Raw genomic sequence first — 12363 nt, forward strand, 5'->3', positions numbered from 1 at the left:
TTTATTTAGTGTGAAATCAGATGTTTATAACTGTACATTTAGTGTCTTTTAAGGAAAAATAATAGTAGCAGGTATTAGAATAACTCCATCCTGTTTTTTTTTTTAATATATATAATTTTGGGATTATAAAGATGATTTCACATCAAGAGAACCATACAAAGTGGAAGATTTCTGCTGACTCTCAAAAGACTTCTGTTCAACAACTAAATGAACAACTAGAGAAAGCAAAACAAGAATTAGAAGAAGCTCAGGATACTGTGAGTAATTTGCATCAACAAGTTCAAGACAGGAATGAAGTCATTGAAGCTGCAAATGAAGCATTACTTATTAAAGTAAGTAAATATAAAAGTAATAAAACAAGTTTGTGAAAAATTATTTTTCTCATTTATAGAGGTCTTCATAACAGATTGTTGACTTGAAATAAGATGCATCTTTTTTTAGAAAAAACATGAGACAGTTTATATATCATTACTACAAAATAATTTTTATGTCTGAATATAAATTCTTCTATTTATAATATTTACTCTTGGGTATTATACCTGATGTGCCTTAAAAAAAAGTTGAAGTGTTTTCAATAAAGCTACTTTGAAAATTATGAGGTAAAAATATAAGATTATATTGAGAACTTTTTTTAAACTAGATTTAAATGTATATGGTTTTTAAATGGCTTAGGCTGTATGTTCATCTGTTTTAACTGTAGCAGTTTATGTGGAGTTTGAAATTAACAGTATGGATGCATAAATCCTCATTTACAACTGCTAATATATAAGGTAAAGTTTTCAGTGAACACCTTTGAAAAGAATAACACAGTGGTAGCAAGATAGAAGTCATTGAAAAATAAATAAAATCAACTAATACCTTCTCCATATTTCCAATTTTGTGCTTAACTTAGTAACTCATTCTTTTTCAGCAATAGTTTACTTTGATATTCATGTGAATAGACATAATCTAAAATTATACATAGGAGCTGGTAATATTGGTTAGTGGCTGAGTTTGTGTTTAACATACAGGATGCTCTGCATTAAGTCTTTTGTATTAATAGAATATTTAGGTAACCACTGTGTTTGTGTATGTGTGTTAAAAATGAACATACTAGAGTTTGGCTGTGGGGTTTTATTACTTATTATTATAAGTAATAAAATAACTTTATTACTTTTATGTTTACTTACTTTAATAAGTAATGCTTCATTTGCAGTAATGCTTCATCTCTGCATCTGTTTCCATCAGATGCTGGATGAGGTCTCTGATGACCATTAGGCTAGGCAACAATCCATGAATATAGCAGAATATCGGTAGGAATCATTTCATTGACTTTTTTTTTTTTTTTTTTTTTTTTTTTTTTTTTGCCAGTGATTATTGGTTCTATCCTAGGTCTCTGGGCTATCCAGCTCCTAGGCCCTGGCCTTCCAAGTAGAGTCAGGGTTGGGCTCCCTCTCATGGCATGATCTCAAGATGAACCAGTTGTCCACTTCCACATGTTCTTGCCACATTTACCCCAGCACATCTTGTAGGCAGAACAAATTGTAGATCAGAGGTTTTATGGCTGGATTGGTATCCCAGTCCTTCCATTGGAAGTCTTGCCTAGTTATAGGATCTGGCCAGTTCAGGCTCCATATCTCCCCATTGCTAGGAGTCTTAGCTAGCGTCACCCATATAGATTTCTGGGAGTTTCCATTGCCCTAGGTTTCTAGTTTGTCCCAGAAATGCTTCCTCTCCTGATTCCAGTTGACTCTCCCAGTACTCTCTCCCTCCTTCCTTTCCCACCTGATCCCTTCTGTTCCCATCCCCATCCTCCGATCCAGACCCCTCCAACCCCAGCCACCTGAAATGTCTATTCTATTTCCCCTTTACAGTGACATTCATGCATTCTCCCTCTCAGCCTCCCTCCTTGAGCCCTCCTTGTTACTCAGCCTCTCTGCCTGTGTGGACTGCAGCATGGTTATCCTTTACTTTAAGGTTAATAATCCACTTATAAGTGAGTTCATACTGTTTTCTCTTTCTGGGTTTAGGTTACCTTGTTTAGGATGAACTTTCCTAATTCCATCCACTTGCCTGCAAATTTCATGATGCCATTGATTTTTGCGCTGAATAATAGTCCATTGTGTAGATATAGTATCTTACATTTCTTTTAGCTGCCACTTGTGTGTTTATCTTTGCCATTCTGACAGGTGTAAGATGGAGTCTTGGAGTTGTTTTGATTTGTATATCATCTCTGATAGCTAATGGCCTTGAACATTTCTTTAAGTGTTTCTCAGCCATTTGAGATTCTTTTATTGATAATTCTCTGTTTAGGTCTGTACTCCATTTATAATTAGATTATTTGGTTGTTTTTGCTATCTAATTTCTTGAGTTCTTTATATATTTTGGATATTAGTCCTCAATCAGTTGTGGAGGTGGTAAAAATACTTTCCCATTCCAAAGACGGCACTTTGTCCAATTAACAGTGTCCTTTATCTTACAGATGCTTTTATTTATGAGTCCTATTTATTGGCTGTTGATCTTAGTGCCTGGGCTATTTGTGTTCTATTCAGGAGCTTGTCTCCTGTACCTATGAGTTCAAGACTATTCCTCACTTTCTCTTCTATGAGGTTGAGTGTGTCTGGCTTTATGTTGAGATTTTTGATCCACTTATTCAGGGTGTTAAATGTATAATTATTTGCATTCTTCTACATGCCTACATCAGCATCATTTGTTAAAGATGCTTTCTTTTTTCTATTGTATAATTTTGGCTTCTTGTGAAAAATCAAGTGTCCAAGCTGTGTGGATTTACTTCAGGGGCTTTGTTTGATTCCACCAATCAACCTGTCTGTTCGTATATGAATACAATACAGTTTTTATTACTCTTGCTCTAGAGTACAGCTTGAAATCAGTAAAACACTAAGAGGAGCTTGGAGAATCCTGTGGAAAGGGAGAGGAATGATTGTAGGAGCCAGAAGAGTCAAGGACACTAAAAGAAAACCCACAGATCAACTAACCTGGGCTCACAGGAGCTCACAGAGGCTCACAGAGACTGAACCACCAACCAGGGAGCCTGTATGAGACTCACCTAGGCCCTCTACACATATCTAATAGTTGTGTAGCTTGGTCTTCTTGAGGAACTCCCAACAGTAGGGGCAGGGGCTGTCTCTGACTCTTACCTGCCTTTGGGATCCTTTCCTCCTGGGTTGCCTTGTCCAATCTGAATAAAAGAGGAAGTGCCTAGACTTATGAAAAAAAAAAAAAAGAACTTACTATTATTCCTTTTATTAACATAATATTCCTACTACTTGAGGTTTCTACTTCTTGGGGTCAGTGATGACCAGCATGTATGAGACCCTAGGTTGAACCCCTGGTCAAGTCAAACCAATATATATGTTTATATCTATGTGTGCACACACACACACACACACACACACACACACACACACACACACACACACACACACTGTTATTTTTTTCTGGTGTCCTGGAAGCTTATAAAATTACAGATCTTCATTGTGAAAAACCTTCAAAATGAAAATACTGTCCGTCATATCCCTACTTATAGTTACTATTTTGCTTACTTGCTAAGTAATGTTCATGAAAACAGTGAACTGATTTATTTTTATATATTGTGTATGAGTGTTTTGCTGGCAGTCTGTATATGTACTGTGTTTATGCAGTACTCATACAGGTTAAAAAAGGGAACCAGATTCCCCAGAACTTCAGTTGGTTGTAAGCCTTAGTGTTGGTGCTACACTAAATCCAGGTTCTCTGCAGGAGAAGCAAGTGTTCTTATCTACTGAACCATCCCTCCAACCATCTAAATAGTAGCAGTTCTTAAATAAGCCGTGGATAGAGAAATCTTAGAAGAGAAATATTGTGATTAATTATTGTGGCTAATGTAGAGTGATACTAGTTTTAACACAGTGCTTGACACAGCTCTTAAAGTCAACCTCAGCTATCTCTTTTGCCATAACTAAAGTTGACAAAAAGGAAATAATAAAGGCATTTAATCTAAGAGATGAACAGACATAACCATAGTAATTAGACATGGGTGTACATAGTTCTGGAGTACTAGCTAAGTTGGTAGAGTGCTTGTCTAAAGCCCAAAGCCCTAATATGGCACTGCATAAAACCAGATGAATGGGTATATACCTGTAGCCTCAGTACTTGGGAGGTAGAGACATGAGGCTCAGGAATTCAAGGTCATGGTTGGTGGCTCTATATTATTTATATTATACTTATGCTATTTTTGCTTATGACATTGAAATCACAACCAGGTATAGTGATGCATTTTTATAATCCTATCATACTAAGAACTAAGGAGGAGAGTCAAACCCAAGTTTGAGGCCAGGTTAGGTTAGATTACAAAACATGCTGCCTCTGACTCTCCAAAAAAATTATGTATTGAAGTCTTGTGGTTTTTCAGTATATATCTTAAAGTTTCTTTTCCAAAATAATTTTTGTTTAGGAAAGCATTCTTATAATACAGACATAAGCACAGCACAAATTAACTGGTGGTTTGAATGAGAATATCCCGCTTTGATTCATGTTTGAATACTTGGTCCCTAGTTTATGGAACTGTTTGGGAAGGATTAGGACGTGTGGCCTTGTTAGAGGAGTTGTATCACTGGTGATGGGCTTTAAGGATTCAAATTCTCAGGCTATTTTCTTTCTGCCTCCCATGTGTGAATCAGGATGTAAGCTACTGCTCTAGAACACTGCCTATCTACTGCTGTTCTCTATACCATGATTGCCGTATACTTACCCTTTGGAATTGTAAGCTCCCATTAAATCCTTCCTCCTGTAAAATGTCTTGGTCATGGTATTGTGTCACAGCAGTGGAAAAGTAGCTAAAGCAGAAGTTTGTGCCAGGAAGTGCTATTGCTGTAACAGGCCTGAAAATGCTGGTGGTTGGTTTGTTTGTTTGTTTGTTTGTTTGTTTGTTTGTTTGTTCTGAGAAATGTTGGAGAATATGAGACTCTGGATTGGAAAAGTGGTTGGACCTTATAAGCAGGGTTTAATATATCACCCTAGTTTGATCTTGAGCTTTGTGGACTGTGGAGGCCCAATTCAAGAGGTTTCAAAGAGAAATAATATTAGCAGTTGGGCTAGAGATCGTTTTTGTGATATTTTGGCAAAGAATGTGGCTCCTTTTTGCTCTTGTCCTAAAAATCTACCTGAAGCTAAATTGAAGACTGAAACTAATTTTGTTGGTAGAGATTTCAAGACAACCAAATGTTGACTTTGTTGTGTTGTTTATTATTGACCACTCTTAATGCTAATCTACAAGAACAAGAATAATGTAGTTTGGGGGCTGGAGAGATGACTCAGTGGTTAAGAGCACTGACTGTACTTCCAAAGGTCCTGAGTTCAAATCCCAGCAACCACATGGTGGCTCACAATCATCTGTAATGAGATCTGATGCCCTCTTCTGGTGTGTCTGAAGACAGCGATAGTATACTCACATAAACTAAATAAATAAATCTTTAAAAAAAAAAAAAGAATAATGTAGTTTGATGAGAAAATGAGTACCAGGATATTTAATGTTGGAGCCAAAATTTATACTGAAAGACATTAGAAGAAATGAAATAAAGGGATTGTTGCTTTGAGGTGAAACCCCACCCAGCAACTTGTGAAAAGAAAAGGGCCTAGGAATTATCTATCGGTTTCAAACGAGCAAAAACAAATCAAAGCTTATGCAAATAGAATACAAAGAGGGAGCCAGCTTTAGCCATATGGTCATAAAGAATACAGGAATAAAGGGGTTATGGAATCTTCCTCCGTGTTAAGGAAACCTCAGAAGCTAGGCATGTAGCATCGGAGTCCTTCCTTGGAGCTTGGGAAAGGCAGTTCATTGCCTGAAGCTGTGAAAGTGAAGCCAGGATTGTGTTGGAGACATGAAGATGATGGAGGTACTAGAACAGAGGGATGACTGTCAAGAAGAGCTGTTGGCAGGGACTGAAACCAATCCAAGACAGGGACCTGTGTTGTAGTCAGCAAAGTTGTTGAGTGAAGCCATCTAAGCCTTTTGACAGGATTTAGAGTTTGCCCTGTTGGATTTTGGTCTTCTTTTGGTCCAGTATTTCCTCACAATGACCTCATTCATCCCTTTTAGAATGGTAATGTATTTTCTGTGCCATTCTGTATTAGAGGTATAATTTGCTTTTTTGCTTTTATAGGGAGTGCAGTTAAGAGATTGCCTTTAGTTTCAGAAGAGACTTTAAAACTGTTGAGACTGTGAGGTCTTTTGAAGTTGGACTTTTGCATTGTGATATGGCCATAAGCCTTTGGGGCCAGGAAGTGGTTTGAATGAGAATGGTCCCTTTAGGAATATTTGGTTCCAGGTTATTGGAACTGTTGGGAAGGATTAAGAGATGTGGCATTTAGGAAGAAATATGTCAGTGGGGTTGGGCTCTGAGGTTTCAAAAGTCCATGATATTTCCAATTAGCTCTCTTTCTTTGCCTCATGCTTGTGGATCTGATGTAAGCTCTCCACTACTTCTTCAGTACCATGCCTACCTGCCTGCTGTTATACATTCCCACTGTGATGATGATGGGTTTACCCTATGAGATGCAAGCTCCATTGAACACGTTCTTCTATAAACTGCCTTGGTCATGGTATTTTGTCACAGCAATAGAAAAATAACTAAGACAATAACCAATACATACTTACTTCCTATTATAAATTCTGAAAGTAGTCCTTTTATGTATGTCCATGTTAGATTAAGAAAAAAATAGTTCACCTCTGTACTTTCATAGATAAACTTATAGGTATAAGACTGAAATCTTTAACATTTAAATATTCTCTAAGGAAAATTGAGGTTTCATGAAATTCCTTAGCATATTGGGAGCAGTTTTCAAATAAAAATACTTAATTTTCACAAAATGCAATTATCTTTAATAGAAGAAGATTTGAACAACACTTGTAAAATTCTCAGGAACTATTATTTTAAAAATTCCCATACTCCCGGACAGGGAGGGGGTAACAACTAGACTGTAAAAAAATAAAAGTAATTAAAAAAAAAAAGTTCCCATACTAAGACAAAGGCTAACAAAGATGACCTCTAAGAGTCTATGATTTTATAAGTAGTTTATTAAACAGAAATATATTGAGCATGCACTTTGTACCAATTTTTCTACAGGAATCAGAATTAACCAGATTGCAAGCCAAAATTTCTGGACATGAGAAGACAGAAGACATCAAGTTTCTACCAGCTCCATTTACAACTCTAACAGAAATTATACCTGATAGTCAAGATCCAAAGCTTGCCAAACATACTCAGATATCACTTTTCAAATGCAGAAAACTACGTCGCTCTATTAGTGCCAGTGACCTTAGTTTCAAAAGTCACAGTAATGATGATCTCTCTGAAGAATTGCTACAGGACTTAAAGAAAATGCAATACGAGCAGACTTCAGCGATAGAAAGTGGTCATAAAGACTTAATTTTAACCCGTTCAGAGTCATTTAAGCCTCTCCCGTATAACCTAGAAGATGATAGTTCTGAAAGTAACGACTTCAGTACTCTTAGTGGGATGCTGAGGTACATAAACAAAGAGGTGAGACTGCTGAAAAAATCTTCTCTGCCAACAGCCACTGGTCTAAGTCAGGTGTGTATTTTCAGTATTACCAGGTAAATTACTTTGTGTATACTTGTAATCTCAGCACTGAGGAGACAGAAACAGAAAGATTTTAAATTGGATATTCTTATCCCCTACCCCAGAAGTAATATTTTTTATTCAGTGAATATAATTTTATTACTTTGAGGGGAAAAAAAGCATATAGATTGACTTTCCTTTATCCAAAATGTTTGTAACCAAAAGTTTCAGGCTTCCTCAAATTGGGAATATTTGAATAGTAGTTTGGAGATTGTTTTAGTCAGGGTTTCTTTTCCTGCACAAAATATCATAACGAAGAAGCAAGTTGGGGAGGAAAGGATTTATTCAGCTTATACTACTACATTGCTGTTTATCACCAAAGGAAGTCAGGACAGGAACTCACACAGGGTAGGAACTTGGAGACAGGATGCAGAAGCCATGGAGGAATGCTGCTTACTGGCTTTCTTATTGACTTGATTAGCTTGCTTTCTTATAGAACCCAAGATTAGTAGTCCAGGGATGGCACCACCCACAATGGGCTAAGCCCTGCCCCCTTGATCACTAATTGAGAAAATGCCTTACAGCTGGATCTCATGAAGGCACTTCCTCAAGGGAGGCTCCTTTCTCTGTGATAATTCAAATTGACACACAAAACCAGCCACTACAGAGATTATTATGAACAATTGGGTTTCTGAAACTGAAGTTTAAAATTTAAATATTATCAGCATATAGATGATATTTAAAGCCATAATGCTGGGTTATACTAGTGGAATAAACTGAGACAGAAACAACATTCCTGAAGTGTTTTACTTTAAGCATTCAAGAAACTGAAGAATCTAGGATGGGAAATGTAGCTGAATTGGTAAAGTGTATGCCTACTATGTCTGATGTTCTGGGTTCACCCTTCAGGACTGCATACACTAGGCATTCACCTGTGTAGGGTTATATTATAATAATATTTATTATTATTATTATTATTATTATTATTATTATTATTATTATAGGATTAGAAGTTTATGGTTGAGTAACTTCTAGGCAATACTGAGCTACATGAAATATTGTCTCAAAAATTAACAAACAAAAATCAAAAAAGAAAAGAAAAACAAACCAACCAGACAAAGACAACTTTTTTGAAAGAAGAAAGGTAGATCTCTGAGTTCTAGACCAGCCAAGACTATATAGTGAGACTCCATCTGAGAGAGAGAGAAACAGAAAGACAGGGTGGTGGGGACAGGGTAGGGGATGGAAACTGAAGATTTCTTTTTTTTTTTTTTTTTTTGGTTTTTCAAGACAGGGTTTCTCTGTGTAGCCTTGGCTGTCCTGGAACTCACTCTGTAGACCAGGCTGGCCTCGAACTCAGAAATCTGCCTGCCTCTGCCTCCCAAGTGCTGGGATTAAAGGCATGGGCCATCACTGCCTGGCGAGACTGAAAATTTCAATATAGTTAACTGAAAAGCATTTTATGAAATAGAAAAAAATAAGAGAACATAATAGTTCACAAGTCATGCTAAATACAAAACATAAGGAGATCAGTTGTGCCTTGTTGCTAAGTGAAGCAAAGAGTGATTTTGACTGCCACATGTGTTAATATGTGCAACAAACTGTGAGCGAGAATAGATGTGAAAGCTTTGTAAGGAGAGGACACACCAAGATTTTGATAAAACGTAAACTTTTGATAAATAGTAAAGAAGTAAGGCAGTACTAAAAGGGTGGTCTTTGGTTTTTGTTTTTTTAAGAGATAAACCTTTTTTTGACTTGGTAGGAATAATCCAGTAGACATGGAAAATGGTAATTTAGCCCAGAGAACAAAATGAGAAACATATTTCAAGTAGACTGAAAGTGACATTATAGAGAAGCAGCAGAGTCAGTCTTGTGTAAAGACTGGAGGCACAGTTCATTTACCTCAGTGAGAAGGGAGACTATATAACAAGAAACAAATGCAGAGGAAGGTTTTTGTTGAGATAGAAGTTTCTTTATCAATTGTCTCTTTGTGAAAAACTAAACAAGGTTATTATCTAAGTAATAGTAAGGTGTTTTTTGTCGTTGTTTTAGTTTGGGTTGGTTTTTTTTTTTTTTTAACAATTTCAGTATGCAAGCCCTGGCTGGCCTCCAACTCACAGAGATCCACCCACTTCTACCTCTTAAAGGCTAAGATTAAAGGCATGCACTATCCCAGCAGACAAAGGTATTAGATAGAGGTTTAAGAGCAAGAAAACTAGCATGCCTTTAATCCCAGCAAGGAGCAAGAAGCAGGTGGATCTCTGTGAGTTCAAGGGCTAGCCTGGTTTACAGAATGAGTTCCAAGAGAGCCAGAGCTATAAAGAGAAACCCTGTCTCAGAGGAAAAAAAAAAATAGGAAAACTACCTGAAGTAGTTAACTTAAAGCGTAGAAAAGTACAAACACACCACCCTACCAGGGAAGTTTAGTAGACTTATTAAACAGATAGCCATGTAAAATATTGAACAGCTGGTATTATCTACCAGGTGGTTTACTAGGAACTTATTATATATTAGTCATATCCATCCTGTTTCCAAAACTGGTAGTAAATAGTTCACAAAATTTGATTCTGAGAAGTGATGGAATTAGCTAAAGGGAAAACAAAGATAGAAAGAAAAAGATGAAGCAAGAGGACAAGAAAATAGGAACATGATTACATAGGCCATGTCAAGTTCAAGGTATGGTATGATTTGAAACGAGGACAAGAAAATAGGAACATGAATACATAGGCTGTGTCAAATTCAAGGCATGGTAAGATTTGACCATATTTTTAAAAGTCATATCTTCCCTCTGTCTTTCTTATTTTCTATGATTGTTGCAAATTTTCTCTTTTTGCTTCATATTTTTCCCATATTTGTATAACCAGTTTGCCCTCTTTACTGTGTATATTAGTATAAACCATAACATGACATTGATGTCTAAATGTTACTTAAAGATTTACATTTATTTTATCAATGATTATGTGTGTGTCTGTGTTCATGTGGATTTATGCACATTTGAGTACGTGTGCCCTCAAAGTCCAGAAGAAAGCTTAGGTTCTCCCGGAGGTGGAGTTACAGGCACTTGTGTGTCACCAGACATGAGTGCTAGGAGGCAAACCCTGGTCTTTCAACTTCTTAGCCCTCTCTTTAGCCCCTGCATCTATATTTTATGTCCCTTGCTCGGAGCTTAAAACCAGGTTTCACTGGCTGCTTCTATATAATCTCCAAACTTGCATTTTCATAACCATGTAATATGTTATTGACATTTTCTGATTTTTTTTCCAATTGGTTAAATATTTCCCACTTTATCTTTAAATTTTGTGCTTGAATGTTATGGTAGATTTTAATAATAAATCAATATGATTTTAATATTCATAACATTAACCTATTACTTTGTATTATTCTAGGGAGGAAAATTGTAATTAAAAGAAGATGTCTTTGTCATGAAAAATGGAATTAATGGTACTGTGCTGTTTATTATGTGTATGTAGTAAATATTCATAGAAGCTGTTATTTTATTATTTTTGAATAAATTTTTATATTTTAATATTTCAAAGAAACCATTCTAAAATATAAACTATATTTGTAGTGAAAATTAAGTCAATTCATTGATTATTTTTGGTGAAAATTACTGTTTTCTTTGTCTTTGTCTTACATAACAAAAATGGCTAAAATATCTAAAAGTACATTTAGTATTTACACTTTTAGTCATGCTATTATATTTTTTGCTATATACTTGTAACAATACTTTTATGAATTTACAAATCATTCAGTGATAAGTTCTTAAGACTTGTTGGGTGTTTGCTGTTTATCATGTACTATTTTAGATTCTTTATATTTTGAAACTCAAAATAGCCTGATGAAGTAGATATGGTATTATTTCTGTTTTTAAATACAATTATTTAACATGGTAGAACTATATGTTCTAAAGAAAGTTAATCACTGCAAGTATTAAGCGATAGTTTTGGGTTAGTAACTCCATTTATGCATGGTTAGCACTAAGCTTTGAACATTGAAGCCTTAATATGTTACTAGTCACAGTGGGTGCTGAGAGTCAAACAGAGGTCCTGTGGGAGGAGCCAGTGCTTGTAACCATGGAACCCATCTCACCAGCTCTATCCGTTCATCTGAGTAACACCAATTTAGAAGTTCTAGAACCAAAACATACATTTGAAAGTTTAAAACACCCAGTGTGAACTTAACAGGAGCAATGACAATTGGCAATGACAGAAATAATAGTTGACCTAAAGACAGATGAAGAGAAAATATTCAGTCTGAAGTACAAAAAGAAAAATTGTAGGATACATATGAAAACAACATACAGTATGTATGGAAACCATTAAGGTTAAGAAGAGAAATGGGTAGAAAAACAGGGTATTTAGAGTTATAGTTACAAATACCTCAAGCTTATTGAAACAGAGCCTGTAGTTCAGTAAAGTCTAAGTAGGACAAATACACACACACACACACACACACACACACACACACACACACACACTCACACACACACTCAATCCTACTTAATCATATAGTAGTAAAATCCTGAGATCCCATGTAAACATAGACACAAGACACCACACTAAATCCCTGACACCAAATCTGGCCTGTCTCTGGGAAATAAAATGTGTTTATATTATCTATGGCTGGTTTTACACTGTATAGTTTCTTAGTTAAATAGTTTAACAATGTTTAACCTGTTTTAAAAATTATTATAAATTTATTAAATTAGTAGAATCAAAAAGAGAGTCCTTGACTATAACAACTGGATAATGTGGATTATAATATATATAAATAGCTGGGTGATGGTGGTATACACCTTTAA

The 12363-nt window shown here is 35.8% G+C and overlaps 1 protein-coding gene across 9 annotated transcripts in view; it reads left to right on the forward strand.

The window, feature by feature from the left end:
• The window catches only part of Ccdc18 (coiled-coil domain containing 18), a 120667-nt gene extending 108768 nt beyond the window's left edge, over positions 1 to 11899 (forward strand). For 8 of the 9 annotated variants that reach the window (XM_031337227.1, XM_031337230.1, XM_031337226.1 and 5 more), the window contains 3 exons: positions 132 to 332; positions 7107 to 7574; positions 10949 to 11899. In XM_031337227.1, coding sequence (XP_031193087.1) covers positions 132 to 332; positions 7107 to 7574; positions 10949 to 10963 — 684 coding nt within the window. In that variant the 3' untranslated portion in view covers positions 10964 to 11899. The remainder of the gene's footprint in view (positions 1 to 131; positions 333 to 7106; positions 7575 to 10948) is intronic. The other variant, XM_031337231.1, reaches the window with a different exon arrangement.
• Positions 11900 to 12363: the final 464 nt, after the last annotated feature.

This window comes from Mastomys coucha, unplaced genomic scaffold (assembly GCF_008632895.1).
Source record: "Mastomys coucha isolate ucsf_1 unplaced genomic scaffold, UCSF_Mcou_1 pScaffold22, whole genome shotgun sequence".
NCBI classification, from domain to species: domain Eukaryota; kingdom Metazoa; phylum Chordata; class Mammalia; order Rodentia; family Muridae; genus Mastomys; species Mastomys coucha.